Genomic DNA, 23,272 nt, shown 5'->3' with positions numbered 1-23,272 from the left:
TGGAGTTGCTTCGTGTGGTTTGTAATAAAATGATTTGGAGGTTTGAGTATGTAAGGAATAATTCTAACGTTGTTTTTTGATATGAAAGAGAAATGAGTTTGTGATAGGATGTCCAGTTTAAGTAACTTGAGATAAAGGGAGAATCAGTTGGTATTGGTATTAGGTATTCAGAGAAATACATTATTTTGTATTTTAAATAAAAAAACTAAGAAACTTATATATAAGAGTAAGTTTAATATAAAAGGGTAAGAAGGCAGGATTTATGACAGATCGTATAGACAAAAAATCTTAGAAAATCACGATTAAAAATTTCCTTTTTCTTTATTTCGTTCAACATTTTTTTTGCGTACGCGATACACAAAAAGTCAATCATGTATTCCAAAGAGGTATAACTGTGATCCATTCGCTCTGCAGTTGCTATAAATCTATTTCATTGCAATACTCATGCAGTTAGAACTTACAAGTTTGGAAAACGGGCATCCCCTGCTCCCAAAATAATAAGAAACATGTGCCAATGTCACTATGACATAGTTCCAAAACAACATTAAAATGTTTTAACGAAATTCCGTTTCAAAATAACATTTCTTGGATTTATAATGACACATGCATTATAAAATGAGTAAGTAGATTGAAATCCTGGTGAAAGTGCATTATTTGTAAATCGTCGTGACCCTGGCTTGGTGCCAAATACCCTTTGGTTTGCGTTCTGTTATGATTTATTGTCCCTTTCTTTTTTACTTGGTATGATAAGGATAGGTACTGCTTTTGTCTTGTATTTTTTGCTGCTTTCTTGAATGAGCCTTGGTGTCTGACAATGATTTGAAATCAATAATGGAATTTTATTTACCGTAGGTTTTTCTTAGCTCTACATAATATGGGGGACTTCCTCAGAAGGTCAGGGTTTCATCAATTTTGTAATTAGCGACTATCCTCCAAAACACTATAGGGATTAAGATACGTCCTTGACTGTGTTTACTACTGGACTTTTGACCACACATTATGACAATTAGGCAGTCCAAACCATGCCTCCACATGACAACTGGGATAATACACATAATATGAAGCCGTCATGAATAATAAAACGCACACAGACATAAAAAAAAACATTTTATACGCAAACGATGATGCACAACTTAGAGGGTGTTTCCAAAACGTGCGTAGTTTACGTTATTATTCTTCAGACCTCAGCAAGTACTGAGTCAGTACTCAGTCCAGTACTAGGTACTGATAAAAACAAATCATTATTATGTTAATATGCAAGTTAGCTTTGTGTATTCATGCATGTTGTACAAGACATGTGTCACGTACACACACTTTATTCACTATTCAAATGTTCGACTACAATTTTGGCGCTTTCCAACTTAATTATAATGCAGAATTTGTCGACAATAAATAATAATGATTTTATCTTTCGTTTAATTTTGACGCGTCTGCTTTTTGTTTAGTCAGACGTCGATTGTTTTTATTGTGGAATAAATTACTTTGATTGTATTTAATGGCGGCTTGAGTGAAGACACACCCTTTATAGTATATTTGTACGTTGTCACCTTTTCCCGCTTTGGAACTTAAAATGCAAATGTACATTTATTTTCCTAATGATACGTATACCAATAACATCACTGATAAAATATAAGTTACAGTAAACTGTAACTGTAACTGTTTTTTTGTCATAAGTTACAGTATCTACTGTACCTTATGTCAAAAAAATCAAAATTGATATCAACATCTTCGGGGAATAAAAAGAGCAAGGTATTGATTGTTTTACCTAAACGTAATGGAATCAATTTAACAAAATATAAAATGTATTACAAATCCTGACTCTGACGTTGCATTTGGGCACTTGATTTATGAAGCTGTCGACAACTTTATCTTTAACAAATGACGTCTTAGGTTTCTTTTGGATTTTTCCCTATAGTTCTGAGTATAGGCCTTATCATAATACCACATGAATACATGTAAAGAATAAAACAGAGTATAGTGACATAGTTTAATTTTTAAAGGCTATAAACCCTCTATTTTTACTTTGCCTAAAGGTTCAGTGGCCAGTGAAGCAACTTACCCCTTTGTAACTGTCATATTTAAGTTAAAAAATCCAATGAAAGTATGATCTAATCGTTGTAGTTTAACCGGTTCGCATAGTATACCTCTGTTCTGTGGGCTCCCCTTTGTACCAAACATACATAACTTAAGCCTGTCTCCCATGGGGTTAGGCAGAGACAATGGACCGCCAATCGCTACGATTGTCTTTGCCTACCCCTCTGTACCACAGCAAGAAAATGTTTATTTCAGTATGTACCAAGGACTTTATGATTTAATAAATAATTCCTATTCATTCATAAAGCGCTACAGAGGTATTTAAAATCAATTTCCCTTAAATATGATTGTCATAATCATGTATTGTTGACAGTAACAAAGCCAGTAAATTAATTAACAATTCAACTCTTTGTTGCGCCACAAACCACAAGTGCCTAACACATAGTAATTACATAACTTGATGGCCACCTATGTATTTATAAATTTAGCTCTTATTATAGACTATACATGGTCCTATATAGGTACATAATTTTCCTAATAGTATTCCGATTATGGTAAAGGTTACAGTATGGTAGAATTTACTCACGGCAAAATATCTATAAATAAATAATTAGTCACTTTCCGAAGAAATAAATCATCATTATTATATTTTTTTCCTGGTTAAAGATTGACAGACAGGCCTCCCTACAATAAATGATAATAAAAAAATATACCTCTATACTTTTTTTATGAATGGCAACTGAAACATTGATCTGTTTTTTTTTTATTTCATGGTTTACGCGGGCTGTCACTGTCATTTACATTTTTATTTTTAGGTACTAAACTTTAGGTTAGTTTTCGTTTTGGTATTATTTTCCATAATTATAAATAGTTTGTATATTCACGTAAATATGATTCATTTGTATGAATATATCGAAATGACTAACACAAACACAGTTTTTACAAAACACACTTGTAAATTAATTCCAACAATTAAATAAAATTATCGTTACTGGGAGTTAGTTATTCATTGACGCAAGTAGACCTGGTAATACCCAACGTAAATAAATATTCCTTTCTAATTTGTAAGTTAAAATCAAAGGCAAATCATTCATTATACTTTTAAATACCTCAATATACCTACTTAGGTTATTTTCCATCAAAAAGTTGCGCTTGAAAAAATACTTGATTTTAAAAGTTTTACTGTATTGTTTTCTAATAAGATTCAATTATAATGATAATATTTAATTATTCATTAGAAGCGGCACGCTCCGTATTTCCATTCCAGTCTACGGAGTGCTACGACCAATTAAGAAATTGCTCGTTAGTCTTTCTGGCGACCACACAACCAACGAAGCAACATTTTTTTTACAAAATAATAGTAAAAATAAAATAATATCTAAAAAGAAATAAAAACTAATTTAAAGCGTCGAAAAAATAATCCTCATCGGAATCGTGAGGTAGGGTACCCAAAAGACTGGCAGCATTGCCTATTACTGAGATTTGATTCATTCAACAATCTAGCTTAGTACCTATTTGAATACTATGTACGTACAACAACCAAGATACAGGAAAAACTCCGTAATAGGTACGCAATGTACGCATGCATGCATAGTCATGTTTACATGCATCATAACAGAGTACGGTATATAGTATTAAATATTATTTTAGTGATTTCACTAATATCAAGTAAACTTACGTAAAGGACAGACGTCACTAGTCAATGTCGCATGACATGAAATCTGCGCCTGAGTCACTTGATTGTAAGTCTTTGGTAATTAAATTCAAAGAAAACAAAACTTGAAGGCTTTGACCCAATTTTTTGTAGATTAGTTGTTTTTATACCTATTATATTGTGAGTAATTTTGTGAGAGTGATTCAGGTGTAATATGTTCAAAAACTAAAATTAAGGGTTAGTTTTTAAGGTGTCGTGATTTCTCTCGTCTGTATAGATTATAGACCAGTTAACAGAGCCCTTAGTACGAGTTTACGTTTAAAGTAATGGAAGCGAGAGAACTTTCGGCGCTCTTATTCTTTCGCGCGTTCATTTCGATTACTTTAAACGTAAAACAAACTCGTTCTAAGGGTACAGGTCAGCTTTAGGATTATAACAATTAGGTCTTAGGTAATTAATACATGCATTTTAGGATATACTGATCCTAATCGAATTGCTTACATAAGATTTTTAAGTAGAGTAATAAACAAGCAACTCATAAACCAACATTTTATCTATCATTAATATGTTAACTATTTATCCTATAAATAACAGCTATTATTCAATTATAACACCAACATTATCGGTCCAGTTTTACTTAATACATTAATATTTATAAAGGACACATAACCTATAGTATTAGACGGAGTATGTAAATGGATGGTATTCCCCAGAACTGCAAGGTATTACCAATGGGCTTGCCTTTTACATAATCTTGCGAATCCTTGATCTCGCAATAAACGAGTACCTATAATAGGTACTACACAGTACTACGTTAGTTTGTAGTAAGTTTTATATATTAGTAAACATGGCTTAGGGTGTGTTTCACAATGTCTATGATCAAGTTTACCTATGTTAAAAAGTTTCCGTCTAGCTGACGCATTTTTTCACGTATTTTCCATACGATACAAAATGTGTCAAATAGGTAGGTACCTATCTACTTCCTACCTACGAGCCGATTAATTTAAACACCAATAAACTAAATCAGGCATAATGAAAAGTCGGAGACTATCTATGCACGGCTAAGGTTTGACTCACTCGACAGATTTCAAAATTGAACGAAACCCAATAAATCTAAGTTATAATAGAGAAACTGAAATAACTAGCTACTTCCGTGCTCTGCTCGGTTCCTATTGGTCGTAGCGTGATGTTTTATAGCCTATAATCTTCCTCGATAAAAGCCCTATCCAACACCAACTTTATATCATTAGTAATATACAGAAGTATAGATATAGCTGTATCTACGACTAAACAGCCTTACAAAATAGAGTACAGTCCACACTCATCAATAACGAGTTCAACAAGCATCAAGTACTATTACGTCACGTCAATTCCTAAACTGCACTCAGCAGAATTTGAACAAGCTTAAAACAACCAGCATTTGCAATAATTACAGGCAGCAGTTTATTAATCAAAAGTGTATTGGATAATGATTTTCCGTAGTCGATGCCACTCGCACCCGGCCAGGCCGCATTCAACGAATCCACTTCATTTTGTGGTACTACGTGAAACAGTCCTAATTTTGCGCGCTCGAACATGAAATTAAAATCGGTTTAATGTATAAATGTGATATGCACTTAATTAATATTTAATTAGGTGTCTAAATAAAAGCTCTTCGTGTTGCCCGCTGCGGTAACGATAGTGTTGCCATGTAAAATTTTGTTTTGTTTAACAATGTTTTGTTGTGTCGTATTTGTGAATTTTGATTTTTAAATCGTTTGTTTTGTTTGTTAGAGTAGATAAATATGAATTATCTGCTTGGTCAAGGGCGCCTGCTCTTGCTCTAAAGTGCCTACTTCAGTTGAGAACAACTAGGTATTCCTAATTTAAATGTTGTTAAAGCAGACAAGAATCTTGTCCACAGTAAAGAGCTAAGAATGTCGATTAACATACTTATTTCTTAAACCGTCAACATAAGCGGAGTGTATAACGCGGTAGTTATGAAAGCTAGCTGTTAACATAGGCAGGACAGGGAGCCTAGGCCTGCCGGTGACGTGGGATAATTACCGGCCGTCCCCTGCGCTACGACCTCCTCTTCCCCTCCTACACCCCTGCCCCTGCGCCCCCCTGCGACACCCACGGTAATGTCACATTAACACTGCTACCTCCGGGCGTCCGCGTGGAAACTGTCAAAACATCGCGCCATGTTTAACGAATATGAAATAAATGAAAATAGCGATTAAAATTGGCCAGTAACGCTGGATGGCGGTGATATGTCGAGTTTAATAGAGGTGGCGTAATTGAAATTTTGGTGTTGGATTGTGTTAGATTTGAAAAGTATATTGTGGGATGTTTTAGTTTTTATTTAAACTAAACTTTTGTAAGAGCTAGTTACCACACGCTGATTAGCTTAATAGTAGTTTTTCTTAAAAGTATGGTATAGTTTTTCATCTTCCAAAGTAGTTCCAACCGAAGATTTGTAAAGTTCTCTTATCCTTGGCCCTTGAAACATTGAAATACAACAATAAAAAACTTATTTTACCCAACTCCACTATCGCATTTCCATTCAACACAATTTTAGATTTTTAGTGCATATAGTTAAAAGTAATACGACTTCAAATACACACCACCGTCCCAAACATTAATTACCATACAACATTTTTACCATATAATTAACAACAGTCAGTGTACAAGTCATTGTGTCGTACACAAACATGAAGGAGCCAATCAAGGCATTGATTAGGGGCGGGGGCTGTAATTAGCCGCCTTTGATCACACCGCCACTGTTCTTGTTTAACATGTCATTAGACATATAATCGATGTATGTGGTGTCACCTATGGTCGTTACGATGGCCCGAATACGTGTAAATTGCTGAATTAATTTCCTTCTAATTAGATACCTAAGGTTCAGGTGTAAATTGGACTTGATGTAATGTGGGATGATTTGGTTTAATGTCTATTAGTAGTTTGGTGAAGATCAGATCAGAGGACTGTAATTAACAAAATTTATTTAATGTTCTAAATGTAAGTGTGGGAGAGCCTTGTTTGGGCACGAATGGATGGATCGACTGGAGTGATACCAACACTTCACAGAAAACCAACGAGAGGCTCAATTACCCCCTTACCAATCCGCGATTCCCTAACTACCTCTAAACTCCTAACTCCCAAAAAGCCGGCAAGGCACTTGTAACGTGTTTCGGGTGCCCATAGGCGGCGGCGATTGCTTACCATCAGGCTTATAACATAAAACAATATTATTTCATTATTTAAATTTTGTTGTCATAATATTTCCTGCCAGCTGATTATTCAAAAACAAAAAACCAACGTTGTCATAGTAAATAAAAAAAGAAACGAAACCCCAATGAAATACTATATTATAAGCACCAAACTATCAATAAAAATAAAAATTAAATCCCATCGTTAAGAAAACCCCTACAAGTAACTGGACAGCGTAAAACAACGCACACATATTTGTATGAAGCTTTATAAAGCTCATTATATTTCTATAAGAATATTCTCACCCCTCGCACCGAACGCGTTTTGTTTTTATTGGTGATCGCTTACATCGCTAGTTGGCGTAATTCGATACATCCTGTGCTTCACGGCCCTTCTTGGATGCTGTGCAACACGAAAGGGTCTAACTGCCATATTCCCAGAGAAAAAATATGAATTCGTTGTGTATTGTGTAGCGTTTTTAGTTTTTGTGTAATGCGAAAGGTTGTGCCCTTTTATAGTTATGTTTTTTAAGAATATTCTGTTATAAAAAGTATCTAATGATTTATTTATTATTCATCAAAAATACTTAAGATATGTAACTATATCAATCATAACAATTTATTAATTACATACAACAGAAAAATCTTTAACAAAGCTTTCAAAGTTTTCAGTAAGTCACGAGAAATAAATTAAAAAATTGCTTGACATAATAAACAGTTTAAAAATGATTGCCAAACGTCTACACCCGCAACATTTTCATTTCATTCCTGTGGACCGTCACAGGGAACGGAATTGACAATAATTATTAGCCGGATGACGGAAATCCGGTCTAAACTTACGGCGGACAGCCGGACAACGGATGTCCGGTTTCATTTATTCATCTTACACAAACAGCATTTCTTGTATAGCGGCTGAAATTGGTCGGTTTAGCTGACATTTTCCGGAAAATTTTGCTAACTAACGATCACACTTTGCCGAACTTTTTTACGAAGTTTAGAATTTACATTTAAAGAAAAATAACAACTAGCAGCAAAAGTAAGAAAGTAAGGTCTCCACAGTATGTTACTGTGGAGACCTTACCTAGTTTTACTTAAGCAAGTTTTCTTAGGATCTAAGTAAATTCATCCCTAAATATTAAGAACCTATTTTTTAAAGGAGGGAAAGTCATCTAATGTTTTCTTCCGCTTTGGGTGATTCGAGACGGAGTGTCAGACTCTTACTAACTAAAAACCACCCCGTTCTTACTCCAGCTTTTCGAGCCGGAGACCCTACTTTCTTATTTTTAATTAAGCACGTTTTCTTAGGGTCAAGGTATATCCATGCCTAAGTACATTTCCTTTAAAAACCTATACAAGACTAATCAGTCTTGTATAGCCAACACTTCTTAAGCAACAAAGAGGGACAGTTTAGCCATGACTGTCGATAATGGCACCAGCAAAAAGTCTGCTTAGGCCGTCCAAATCACAATTACGGACACTCACCGCCATTATTATGCAAAATGATTATACAAAGGTATCTAATAGCAAAAAGTATCGTGTAAATAAGTACAAACGGTAACATTGTTCGGTTCAATGCGTTCGATTCTTAAGACACGTCCACTGTGGGTAATGTAAGTTGCCGAGATTAGATGTGTGGCCACTAAACTCGTTTACTCGATTTTCTTTTATGAAAGAACTTTCTGAAGTCTTCAAAGCTATAGGCTTGATTTAAATACAGGTGAAACTTTAAAATCTAAAGTTTTGTCTTGATATTAGTAGATATTTTTTTCAAATAGGTATAATAGCGTTTAAGAAAGTTTTTTAATTAGTATAAGTCATTTTAATGTGCAAGTAAGTAACAGAATGGATATGAAGTTAACATAAAGTATTATTATCAAACTAAATTACATTTTCATTATATTTTTGACGAACTAAGTTCATACATGTATCCTTTTAGTCCGCAAGCTCGCTGTGTTAGTGGCCCCACCGAAGGTATTGTTACACGGAATGGATCCGGCCGATTGACGATCGTTGATACAGCCGGCCGGGCGCGTAACATTATCCGCCGTACACGCGATACGCAGGCTAGCGTTACCTATCTCGCGCACATACACATACATAACTACACACATACTCGTGGACCAGCGCAGGCGCACACTCCGCGCAAACCTAGCTGCATTTATCAATAAGTATATTTATCTAAGATAATTAGGTGCTGTTTGTCTACATTTGTAGAACTATTCGACATAAGTTTCATCATAAAAATAATTCCCACTATCACATAATCACATCAAATACTTTCCACTAACTCTCCTCCAACTATCGTCCAAGCGTATCTATGCAAGCTCAAGCTCCGCGTACAAAAGGAAAATTGCGCTAAAATTAGCAGTTTGTACGTGGCTAGTGCACCAGTGTGCTGTAAGCTTTGTGCATTGCCCGTGCTCTTTCAGCGAGATAATCAAATCATTACCGCCTGACAACACAACGGGCACTTATTTAGAGCTGAACCTAAATAAAATAAAGTGTTCCTCTATCCGTTTACTGAGCTCGTTCGATTCGACGGTACTAAATTATAATAATATGGAGCTTTAAATTGTAGTCGAAACTTGGAACATGATGTCGTAAGACGAAACGCAAATTGCCGACATGATATTTTTACAATATTTTTTAGTAACAAACTCAAACACATTACCGACAGAAGGCAGCCGGGCAGCACGTAGAACAATAATTGATTGTATTGAGCCTGGCCGACACCTCAAAAATGTATCGGTAAGCATGAGGAGCCAATATTAATTCTGCGTCTCCCTCGTGCTTATAGAGTACGTTACGAAGAAAAGAGAAAGGAGTGTGGACGGTGCTATCCGATATGCGTTTTCCTCTGAAGGATACGAGTACGTGATTCGGTGTGTTTTTTTCGTGGGTGGAATTATTTGTAAGGCTTCGTTATGTGTTGCTCATTACTGTACAAGCGCGTATCCTGCCGGGCGACCGCAAATGCGAGACATTACGGCTCGGAGGAGCCACCTGAGCCTGATCTCGGGCTGCGATGCTTCTGCACTTAATGTTTCATACGTGATACGTGCACCGACACTATCGGCGCTCGCCTTTTGTAAAACAAAATGTTTATCGACTTGCAGGTGTTAAAAGTAGCCAGAAGCTGGTAGAAAACTTTGCAGACGTAGAGCAATAAATTCAAGTACTCGTAAAGGCAGCTTGAAAATTTTTAGATCGACAATATTACTAAGGAAAGAAAACCAATAAAAACAATAACCCTAAAGTTTACGGAAGCGAAGAATACAAAAACGAAATGTCGGTTTTAATATGCGTGGTCAGAAATCTTGGTGAACTTATTGAAATAGTGTTTCGGTGGCTGCGGTGAAGTTTGGGGCGGCTGCCACCCGACCGGGAGACCGCAGACCGAACAATAAATACTTATCAGATACTCGTACTAGACCAACGAACGGTGAATGACTTAATCTAATTAATACAAAGTGGATAAAATGTATTTGAGATATGTTCTTAATTGAGAAAATTACTATAGACGCGTTAAATTCATTAGATAATAACAGCTGTGCTTAGGATTTCTAATACAAACGACTGATGATTTTTGAAATCAAGAGAAATCAATAAAAATTAAGAAAGTATGATTTGGTTTGGTCATCAAAACTTTTAAATTGTCTCTATCTAACTTGATGGGCAAAAATTTTAAAAGTTTCAAGTTTAAAATTTAAGAAACAGTAAAAGACCTATTTTGGGCACAGCTTAAGTACATCTAAGTACTAGACCAGCTAGACTCACGATAAACCATGATTTAGGGTTAATTATAAAGCAACTAAAATAACGATCGAATCTTTGTGGTTTTCGCTTTTATAGTGCACTTTAGTAGTGCATTTAAAATGCGCGAATATTGCCACATTGGAAAATAGTGTCTGTAATGAGTTGGGGGACATGCGAAGTTACATGAATAATACAAACGTTTGTCGGCAAAATGTCGATAAAATCATTCAGAAGTTAACTGTTTAGAAGTTTTGTGTTTGCTTTTTGTAGCGCGGCGAGGGTTGTGTCTGACGGCTCGCGATTGAGTGTTGCGAGTATCGATACTATAATATTTTATAAAGTGTTTTTAACTCTTAATTTGTTTTACGTATAGCAAAGAATTAGAAGTCCTTATTAAATATTATATTGGTGTATTTGAAAACTGGAACAGCTGGTCTTTTCCTTGCTTTTTCTTTTTTAATTCATTATATTTTTTTCTCCATTCGTCAATATTAAAATCAATTTACTTTTCTTTGTTCAACGAACGCTCTAGCTTTAACTATCAATAAATGCGACTGGATACTGTAAGAACTTACATGGCTTTAAAAAGGCAATTATAAAATTGACGTATCGATAATACTCAGCACGTAGCGGGTTAACTGTCCAGTCGATCCAGGAGCTGTGGTTTTGCGGCTGGACTTAATTCTACCCGCGCCGCTCCGCCCACCATACATTTTAATAGTTTTAATGCTCCAAGAAGCTATCTTCAGTAGCCGATTACCATTAGCCATTCGTAGACGTATTCCGATATTTTTCTAATAGGTTTTTTCTAACAGCTAGTTATGAAATACTAGAAATGAAGACGTTATACAGCACGTGACTCATTTTCGATCGTGTGAGGTCAACAGGACGTCGAGGCTAAATTATTTCGATAGATGCAGGCTGCTGTTGCTAGAACAGGGTTAAGTGCGGGTGGTTCGATCTCCATTTGATTGCTCAATTTAAGTCAAGGTGTTTGAAGTCAGAATGTTTCATATCCGGTGTATTTCGGGTGGATTCAAAGCCATTTTTGACTTTGTTTTGTTGTATCTTTTATTATTTTATGAGTGGTAAATATTGGGCCAAAAATTAGTTTTGGGTATAAAAAGTGCAAAATACTTCTCTTAAAATATTTGTTACGTTTAAACAAACAAACGCTAGCTTTCACCAGAAACGATGTTGTTATAAATTTCAGAATGGCAAAGCTTATAGCAATATTGGTGCAAATTGTTCCAGGTGTGAGGCGGTTACAATTGGCTAGCGCGTGCAGTGCAGTACGTCGGCGCGGTGCGTAGGAGGCTAATCCGTTGCCGCTTATTACATCCCACAGTAGCACACCGATTGAAACCGCAGCCAGCGGCCCCTGATTTCTGCAGCCCCATCGATCTATAGTTTCGTTATCAAATTTTCACACGGACCCTCGGCCCGCACCAAGATTGACTTTATTTGAGTAAGTGTAACCGCAGATCTACGCGCCAACACCGGCTAACGCGCGATAACCGACGCTCTTGACTCCGCTTTACGATACATAGCCGTCCCGATACCATTTTTCAATTGTTTCTCTAGTGAATTAAGGGTATTGGAGTGTGAAACAGTGAAAAGTATCGCTATAATGCGATAGGTTGTCGGTCGGTAGCCAATCACGGCGCCCGAGATATTGATCATCGAAATTGATCAATCAAATCGAAAATATCTACCGGAAATAAGGTGAGATGTAATATTGCTTTGTTCATAGAATTGAATGTTTTCAAAAATAGATTTTGTTTTGTAACAATTTTAGTAAAAGTGTGAAAATTGTTGTTACGTGGATTTTGTGTGGGATCTTTTGGTTCTGTTGATTGGTGGTGGGTTAAACAGTGAGTCCGTAGTCTCGTTGCAAGTTAAACAATGTGTCGAGAGTAGGTGTGGAGTAATTATTGGGCAGCGCCGGGAGCCGATGAAATTGATAGTATTTGACGTAGAAGTGATTACATGGTGTGCCATTGGCAATAGCAGCCGTCAGTGAATGGACCGCCACGCTGATTACTTTGGATTCAAATAGTGATAGACAAGTGCACGCTGTAGGGTTATAGATCTCATAGATGGATAAGAACGTAATGTATTGATGATGACAATAAATCTGTTGTTTGGTTCGGATTCAATCTTGTTCCTTAATGTAGGATAGTTTTGGGATTTCAATTTTCGATGACCTATTAATTACTTTTTTATGCTTTTATATTGAGTATTCGTGTTTTAAAAATGTATTCCTTCAGCTTACGTGAATACACTTTAAATATGAATATTCAAAGTTGATTGTAGTTACTTAAATGAGGACCACAACGGCTAGACTAGTCTAGTTATACCAATTTTTTGTCCATTCTCGTTAAGCTTCAAAGTAGATTCTACATAGTTGAGTTAAAGTCCACATCATAGGTACTCATAAATAATTTAATGGTTACTTAACCCAGTCCTTCGCAATTATTTTCTGAGCAAAATTGTTACTAAGGTATAGTTCAAGTAATCACTACAAAATCTCTGATATTGAGTCTCTAAAATACTATGTACTGTAGCTACAGAGATTTAAGCACAGAATGTGTAGCTCTATTCCTTCTCTAGTCTGTGGCGCACGATGTTAAGCCGCCGACGTAATGACATTGTGCCAGCGTCCGTTTTTTCTCTCCATCGCATTTGATGTTATTGTTATTATTTTTCTCTTGTAGCCCATCTAGAGGTCGACGACTTATCTCAGCTTCTGCTAGTTCCTTCATACAAATATATTCACAAAATATTCTGAATGTTAGGTACTTCTATTTTTTTGTAGTTGTTAACGAGTGAAGGTTTGATGGTGATGTGTTATTTATTTATTGGTCTTTCAAGTCGTTATGTATGTATACGCTTATTAAGATTATATGCATTATATGCATTCTTATTAAGATTGTACTGCATATGTCTTATATGCATTCTTATTAAGATTGTACTGAATATATGCATTCTTATTAAGATTGTACTGCATATGTAGAGAAGTACTTCACAATATACTAAATGTATACATAATTCTATACATCGTAGGTAATTTGTTTAACCAGAGTTGTCCAATTTCAGGACTAAAATTAAAATATTAACTCATTTCGGGCTATGACCTGAAATGAATATTTTTTTTATAAAAGACAGTGCTAGAAGTAGTCAAAGAGCTTTTTAGACGGTAAGGAAAATTGTGCTCACAATTCTCTTATTATTCTATTTCAGATAACATATTTAGTTATGTAGGTAAGTAAAATATGTAATCAAAATATTTTTCTCGGAAACAGTAGGTCCTTCGTTAGAGTATTTATTCGTGTACGGCTTATTTATCATTATTGTGCTAACTGAAATATTTTAATTAAGTACGTTGATGATAAACTAACGTGTAACGTGTTTGTGGCAATAAAGTTACACATACCTAGATATTATTATGTAAGTATAGGTATGTACTGAGGTAGGCAGTACCTACCTACGCTTGGTAGGTTGGTAGGTTATTTAAATGGGTAGGCCATTTAAATAACCTACCCGTACATGTGTTTATTAGAGATAGTCTTTTGACATAAGTTTTTCACAAAATGCAAGAGGCAAGATACGGCATACAGGCAGGATTAAGGGACACACACATATGGATTAAGGGGTAACATAACCTTTTCTTAAGAGTGCCTTTCATTAGAACTGGACACTTGATTATGATATTAGGTATTAAAAAAAATAACGCAAAATGTATTCTTCCTGTACTTAAAGGTAAATGTATTAACTATCCTTCTAAAATGTTCAGTAGGTTTACCCACATCGAATTTTTACTTTGTACCTATGTAAGTATGACGTACCTACTGAAAAATAATGAGCAATGCCCAATAAGGCCGCCCTAATTATTTGTTGAACATATTTGTAGGAAGAGTATTGTTTATTAATCTCTTATCACACTAAACACCTATATTTTTACATTGAATTTGATTAAAAATCATATATATGGTGATCGCTGTTTAATTAAGATTGTTTTTTTTTTATTAGGTATTTGTACATACATGTATGTGAGGAAATATTTATAAAGGTATGAAATAATTTATTTCAGTTCGTTGTAGGTTACAATAACTAGTTGACAGGAAAGAAATAATTATAAAATCTACACTTTGGGATAAAGAATTTGCTACGCAATTTGGTGTACCAAAGGACCGTCGGGTTGACAATTTTTTTTTATTAGGTGTACATATGACTTTGGGAAGCAGGTCAGATTTTTTGGCGTTATAGAATTTAATTTTGAAATTATTAAATTATTAAAGATTAGAAAGTTTTAAAAATAAATCCGTTAAAATTTAAATTATATTTTTCGAACGTGTACGCAAAGTTCCAATTTTAAACCGTAACTTATTTAAACGCGCGTCGTTTGGCGCGTGTAAGCTTGCAAGGTGTTCGATCAGTGCGCATAATTGGCTGGTTCCGATTGTACGGGAGCGCATCCCCCCATCACGAACCGTCTACGTCATCATTCTATAACCGCATTGTTTGCCTGTGTATCGAACGATTCACTGTTTTTCAAGGAAAATACAAATACGTTTAAGGAAGTAAACATTTTGTTCAACAACTTTTATATCGTAATTAATTTCAGAATACTGCTAGAAAGACCGAATGATGGGGCTTTTAAAACATATTTCTAGAATTTTCAACGTAGTTACAGTGAATAGAAAAAATATATATTACAAAATTAAGAACACAAGGAAGCTATCGACTAGTAACCACGTAGATGTCGTTAAATTATAGCCGTGAATCAGAAGAACGCAATCGAAATAGACCATTACGAAGATATTTCTCTGACAGGAAACAAACCATTACCGATGCAATATCGATCGTTTTATTTAAGTACAATTTTCTTCCATTCAACAACTTGTAATTTATAAGCTATGATGCTTTTGTAATTTTACTAGTCATGGCCACTGGAACGGTACATACAATACCATAAAAGAACGGAATATAGTTTAAAGATCGAAAACTAACTGAGACCCATGTAATAAGGGTGAGCCAATTGCTATATATAATAATATACTTAACACAATACTTAACACAATTCCAAAATACGTTCTTATCAAATTGAGAAATCGAAAAAAATATAACAGTCCTTTGAAAAATCAAAGAATAACTCAAAACTCGCTTAAAAGACCAAAAGACCAAAAAGCTAATCAAAGGACCAATCACCTCATAAGTACTGTGGAAATAATTAACTCTAAGATTCACGAAGCAATCCGACAGTTAGCAACAAGCATTAGAGTTGACATGGGCTGTCGGCGCAGCGGCTAATAACGTGCGTAATGGCAGATCGTCATTAGAGGCGCGCGCGCAGATTGCCGGCACCGCTGATGAAACCCACTGGGATTGCCTTGTAAACGCCTCGAGTATGAAACTGTGTTAGGAATCGGTAGATAGGACAATTATATATATTTTTTTAATTATGGGTAAATGTATTTTTTTTTATTTATTTATTTATTTTATTTATTTATTTATTTTTTTATTTTTTTTATTTTAATGTTTTAAATCGTTAGGTTAATAGTCGTATAATTCCTTGGCAACATAGAAAAACCCGGTAGGTAGAGTTCGATTTAGTTTGTTGTGGTAGCTATTAACAGCAACAATTAAAAAATATTTGTATAAGAAATCGTTTATTTTCGTATTCTAGGAATATCTTTGTTAATTGTGGAAGCTTGCTCACTGTAGGAAAGGTTTTGGACAATTTCACGGATTCCATCAGAAGCAATTTGTGGTGATTTTAATTGGTTTCCAATTTAACACTAAATCTATAATGGTGGAAATATTTTTGCCGCTACTTTTTTTTACTAATTCCCTACGTTTGAGGTGCAAATAATATAATAAAAGTGAAAAGTCAGTCAACTTAAAAAAAGGTTTTTATATACAAAATGGCTATGTACTTATGAAAAGTCTAACTATGAGCATCATGCATAGGTACATAGTTTTATATGCTGTATTTTTTAGTAATGACATGTAATAAGGATTTTATGGATTCGCCAAATTAATACTTTCTTCCAAAGCAAAACAATAATCAAAAACCTTAATTTCTATTCCATTTACCGAGTCTACTAGATTCAGCGGTTTATACACAACAGCTCGTCGGTAAATAAGGCGGCAGTCAGTTAGAGGTTCGTGATTGTGAGCCGCGCATAATGAGCGCGGATATTAATAAATTTAACGCAGGCAACGCCGGGACACTTTACAGTTATTTAGGCCATAATTACGTCAGGAAAATTACCTATCCGTCTACTGTTGTTGTTACATGATTTGCTGCGTTATTTTTATGTTGAATTTGTGATTTATGTTGTGTTTGAGATTGGATTTAGTAATGTGGAGGTGATTTTTGGGATTGTTAATGTTGAAGTCAAATTTGGGACTGCCTCGTTGGCCGTGTGGTTGCAAGTGCGACTAAGGGGTCTCAGAATTGCTGGGCTTTTTCGGTTTTTCGCAAATTTCTCAGTAATAATAAATTTCTCAGCACAGAGTCTGGAAATGTGCCCGGTATATGGCAATAGGTTTACCCTCTATTACACGGGACTTACAACATGAATTATTGTGAAAAGTGGGTGTACATTGGCATTACGTGCTATAATATGCAACTCTGCCTACGCCTTCGGAGATAAAAGGCGTGACTATATAAAAACAATGGGATTTGTGTGATTAATAATTTTCATAATTGATTATTTATTATTAGGTATTCCCATTTTTATCGCTTCTTCCTATCTAATGGGACAAATACGTGATTTTATGCACGTTTGGATGAATGAAATATTTTTGTGAGACTATATTTGTTGGCTAATGTTGAGATAACAAAAGTGTCATGTTTTCTAAATCTGGCGAGTTAATGAACACTGGACCAGTTGACATTGGGCCCACCAACAGGAAGTATTCAAATACCAAGACTTAAGGAAAAATGTGTCCTCTCGAATAACCTAATGAAGATAATATGTGCAAACATGCATTCATTTTTGCATTCTTTCGTTGGTTAGCAACCGGAGCAAGTTAATTTGCATCGTTAAACTAAAAAAATATTTGATAGTAAGATAAAAGTAACTTTATATACTACATATACATATAATATTCATAAATAAATAAATCAGTTTGGAAACGGTAATTCTCAAACGAAAGACAAACAAAGAACTACTAAGTAAATTATTTAGCGCTTATTCTGTCATAACGGTTTCACACATTTTTTAAGAAAAATAAATAAATAAAATATTAAAATTAAGGTAATTTAATTATAGTTCATGAATGTTAACTAACCATCAGGGTACATACCTCCAGCGGGTAGGTTGGCGTTAGTCTTGTACTCTCGTTCCTCGTGGGAGAGGGACCGGAAGCTCCTCACGGAGGAGGCCTTGTAGTCCATCTCCCGCAGAGCTAGGGATGCGCTGTCACACGTGATTAGGGACCGCTGCAGACCGAAGGACCGGATTTGGTGCGGCGACGCATTTGTACCTGAGAAGGCAGTTGGAAAATTAAACTTTTAATATTTATTAAAGCATGGTATAATGTCGTGTTGAAGTTCAAAGACTAAATGCCGCTCTCAGAGACATTTAATGATTACTTAAACTATTCCTTAGTAACGAATTTGTATTGAAAACAATTGCTAAGGACTGGGTTAAGTAATCATTAAATGTCTCTGAGTGCGGCAGTAAATGTTATGTTTTCTTAAAATAATATTAAATAAGTCTACGGAGACACTTAATAAAAATTCTTGTGATTCTAACGTAGAATAAAACGTGTCAAATAATTTTTTTTTTTCCAATACCGCTGTAGAAACAAATATAAATTCAATTTAATGCGGTCCAAAATTACTACTTAATTCCCTACCTGTGTCACGCACTAGTAGGGTAAATAATTAAATTAATTTCCTAAACTAGCCTAAAAACTATAAATTTCCGGCGTCCGATCTTCACTTAAACGTCAAAGTGTCAATCACCTTATTACCCGAAGCATTTTTGTTTTTTTTTTCAATCGGACCAAAAATTGGCGGACCTTCTGTCGGGCCTTTAAAAAGGCACCGCCCTAATTATTTCGGTCTCGTGTTAGAAAAAATACATAGATATAATTAGTTTATGAGTTTACACAATGTAAGATGGTCGTATACCACAATTATGTAGTGAGCCGACGCAAACAAATGCAGTCAGTTAATTATTATTTGTTGTTGTACAATAATAGGGTGTAGTGATGGGCTGCGGTGTTAGTTAACTATCGATGTTTGACCAGTAATACAGTAATGGCAGAAAAGGATTCATTAAGATATTATTTTTTTTAGTAATTGATTCTAAACTTTTACGTTTGATTTTGGAGTTAATATTAATTTATTTCCTAGATTTTTAACTATGTAGGTGTACTGTTTAATTTGATGACAGCTTTTAGTCCCAAATAAACTTTGAACCTTATGGAAAGTAGGGTTACAGTGCAAAACTGATTAATTAATTAATTTACTATATTTCAAATCGAAATTGTGAACAATCACATCACCTATCATCTTCCCTGCACTATTTAAGTATCATTCGCACATTACCGCTGCAAATAAATTGCATTTTATCGATAGTCGATAGTCCGTGTAATGTGGGGGTACAGCGCAATTAGCGAGGGTCACTGCGAAGCGGCTTACGTCCTGCCTACAAATTAAGTCTATTAAGTCAAACTTTTAAGTCCCCCAGCATACGATATCTTCCTTTCTTGTGCGCCAGAGTTTGGAGCTTATTCGCTAAGTACTAGCCTTTTGTGCCCTTTCTACTCTTTGTTTGCTATTGTGTAAGGATTTTTGGTATTTATGCAGCGTTTGATAAACATCTGATGATGTTAATGATGTTTTAATTTAATTAAGAGGGTTCTTGTGAGTAGTTTTGTATTTAGGCTGTGAAGTTAACATACTATGTGTGTATTTTTAGACATTTCAGTTTGGTTTAAAGAGAATTGAACTGGATTGTTGAAGTTGTATTGAACAATATTGATCATGAATTGTTGTGATATTTGTAAAAGTAGTCATGAAATGTCCCTGAGCCTGTACCTCGCGCCATGCCGGCAGCAGGCACAAAGGTCCCAGCAGTTGTGCGGTGCGTGAGTGCAACTTATTACTGATATAATTTCACTATTGTTTGCCGCCGGCTCCGCCGCTCCATATGGCGTAACGTGTTTTTTTTTATATTTTCTTCCAATTTCGTCGATAGTTCGAACTCCTTTTGAGTCCGAGCTCCTTAGTTTCGCGTGACTGACAGGCGGAAGACGATATTTTATGATATTAATTAGATATTGGTGCGTGGTTTAACTTGGGGTGGAGTCGGTTAAATAAAGGTGTATTAATAATATTGTTCTATGGTAAAGCTTAACTTGGTGGTTGGTGGTGTTTAGGGAAATTGGTACATTTGTGATTGTTGATCAAACTTTTAAAATACTGAGAAAAGTAAGATGAGAAAATGAGAAAGGACAAATGTTCAGGAAGGATACCACGTTGCCCTGTTTCTAATGAGTTACATTACAATTAAAATGTAACATAGTTATTGAGCACACGACCTTCACCATACTTGAATATTATGCAACGCACACCACAATAAAGTAGGTAAAACAGCCATACCGACGTGGCATATCAGTGGCGACTCCCGTGGGAAGAAAAGAGTTATCTACATTCGTGATATCGCGGTCGCGCGCCGCTATCATATAATATATGAAAATTACACGATAATAATAGAAACAGTTGACAATATTATATTATTATTTTAATTGTTTATGTTCGCGGTTAACGAAGCGCTTCGTATAATAACAAATTGGGCCGAGCTCAGGACACCCGCGATCGAATTATGTTTTCATATTAGTTTTTTAATTAATTGGTAACTTGTTATTATGTAAATGTATTTATTTTTGTTTGTTTGTCACGACCGCATTGTTTGTATCCGTAAACGTGTTGGTTATCAGCAAATGCAGCGGCTAGAGCCTGTTTTTATTAATTAACTTTAATTTTAATGTAAAAATGACAATTAGTAGGAATCGTTGTGTTGTTCAGACGATTCGTAGAATTGTATTATTACGAACTTATTACGTGAATATGAATTACTAGAATTTAATGTTCTGTTTAATAGCATATTTCCTTTAAAGCTTAATTTTGTTTCATGAAGATGTTTTACATCGAGATTTTGAAGAAAAAGGAGTATATTCATACATTAAAAAGAAGGGTGTATAAGGCTAAGAGAAAACTACACTATAATTATTAGATAATGTGTGATACTTACTAGTTTTGGAGCGCGGCTCCCGGGGTCCATCGACAGTGACTTTGATGGCTTTTTGGTAGGTGCAGACTTGAGGTGGGTTCGTTGATATCGTTATTGTTAACGAGAAGCTCTTCCCTGGAACAAAACGAAGCACATTAATATTTACATACGTATGATGTTGCTAATTATCATTTTTATCAACTGTCAATTGGAAGAGTAGTACAAGTAATTCTTTAGACTGCAAGTTGATCATAGTGACTGTTCACTGTCACTGTTATGTTCTATCTGCAAAAAATTTTAGCTAATTGTATTTGTATGTATGAAACTAGAGAAATTCTTATTACACTGAGTAAACAGTACTTCTGTAATAAAAAAACCTCTTTCATATTTTGTTACTAAACTAATCATACGAACACGAACCCAATTACATTGTGGTCAATACAAAAGTACTCCAACAACATTTATTCATTTAAAATACAACACAATATACTACAATACCATACAATACAACAAATCATAACATCGCTTAGTACACCACTAATTTAGATGTTTAAACACAATCGGACGTAACGTACTGAGTAAGTTCAATCAAATTCATCAACTTATTAGTCGTCCTGTCCAACTAAATGCGTAATACAGTTATATGGAATACCTATGTATAAACGGGGCGTCATATCAAGGTATACAAAACCAGTATAAACTGACTGTGAAATATGTGGAATGATCATATTAAGTGAGATAAAGATAAACTGGTGCTGTATAGATTGATGTGTAACCATGTGTATCAACATTAACGTAAAAAAATATTATATTTACATAACGTCATGCTTTTTAATTCTTGAAAGGCTAGACATTAGACAAAAGTGGCGGTGGGGAGGTTGTGAGTACCTTTTAACAGCGCGTGAGCCCATCGACTGTAAAACAGATGCAAGCAAGCGATTCACAGTTCAAGTTTTCCGTTCCCGAAAAGTCATTTGTTTAGTAAATGTTACATTTAATTCAACTTCACTTGATAGACAATAACATGTACAAAATACAATGGACCTACGTTAACGTTAAGTTACAAATTTCTTATTCCTAAAAAAGCTATAGAAATATCTATGTAAGATCAAAATCAAATCTTATTCTCTAATCATATAGTTCATATTACCAAAGTGTACTTTATGTACATTTATGTACTAGCGTGGAAATGTAGGTACTAATGTGGATCGCGTATGGTGGAAAATGGCGAGCTTTTTGGGCGCCCGATTTGCGGTTACCAGTAATGAATGCACCGATAAATACCGAATAAAATTACTGTTAAAATGAGTGGATTAACATGTCTAATGCAGATAATTCGTGTGTAGAGCTCTCGAATCGGAATAAATGACTGATTCGGACGTGTCCCGGGTGCGTGATTAGATACGTTTTGATATTTGTTTTGTATTTGTGTTCGGTACCTACAAAGGTGACATTGGCAAAAGTTGTGAAGCGCAGATAGTTTAGTATGGGCATTCTGTGACCACGACTCCCATGCTTTAACTTGTATTGAGAAAGTGTGATTATGTTATAGCTTTCGTGAGACACACTAAATTAAATTATCGTATTTTTGGCTCTAGTATAGCTTGAAACTAGTCTAGTTTCTCGTCGACTAACGTGATTAAGCCGAAAAACGTAAAAATTTATTAACAAAGTATGAATGATTTTTTTATATGTATTGTACTTAAGTACAAAATTCGAAGCTGCATGTGCTCTTTAATTTAGATCGGTTAATCAAAAGTTGGCGTGGGAAAAAATTCAATGTCCGATATTGGTAAACAGATAAAATCCCAAAAACAACGATCCTGTACTATTCCCGTGGTCTGTGTTGAATTTATTTATACCGACTATGTTTGTGATAAGAGAATTTAGAGTTTCCTGTTTTTGTGACAAGTAAAGACATGTTTTATGTAGGTACATCCATGTACATATAAACTGATATGGTTTAAAAATATGTTCTATATTTAATTAGATCGGACTAACTTACCTGTGACGTCCGATCCTCAATTGTGTAGGTAGCATCATCCTCGCTAATTATACTAGGTAGTACGCACTTATTAGGGCACGCTGTCACAATATTTAAAGATGAACACATTCATAAAAAATATTTATACTCTGTGGTCATCTCTTACCACACTGGCAACATCATTTACTTCAAAGCATACCTGCAACACAACTCAAACAGGGCAAAAATAAACAGGTTCCATGTTTATAATCCGGGAAGGGTAGGGACTTAGCGAGGATGATGCTACCTACACAATTGAGGATCGGACGTCACAGGTAAGTTAGTCCGATCTAATTAATTGTATAGGTAGCATCATCCTCGCTAATTATACTAGGTAGCTGTTCAAAGAAAGAGT

The 23,272-nt window shown here is 35.0% G+C and overlaps 1 protein-coding gene across 2 annotated transcripts in view; it reads right to left on the bottom strand.

Moving 5' to 3' along the window:
• Positions 1–23,272, bottom strand: part of LOC118271827 (protein lozenge) — a 62,397-nt gene that overhangs the window by 5,308 nt on the left and 33,817 nt on the right. The window contains exons 3-4 of one of the 2 annotated variants that reach the window (XM_035588062.2): positions 20,916–21,029; positions 17,941–18,135 (exon numbers count right to left, since the gene is read on the bottom strand). In XM_035588062.2, coding sequence (XP_035443955.2) covers positions 17,941–18,135; positions 20,916–21,029 — 309 coding nt within the window. The remainder of the gene's footprint in view (positions 1–17,940; positions 18,136–20,915; positions 21,030–23,272) is intronic. The other variant, XM_035588063.2, reaches the window with a different exon arrangement.

The sequence above is a fragment of the Spodoptera frugiperda genome, chromosome 5 (assembly GCF_023101765.2).
Source record: "Spodoptera frugiperda isolate SF20-4 chromosome 5, AGI-APGP_CSIRO_Sfru_2.0, whole genome shotgun sequence".
Classification (NCBI taxonomy): Eukaryota; Metazoa; Arthropoda; class Insecta; order Lepidoptera; family Noctuidae; genus Spodoptera; species Spodoptera frugiperda.
Note: the sequence above shows the minus strand (reverse complement) of the source record. Positions and strands in the feature narration are given on the sequence as shown.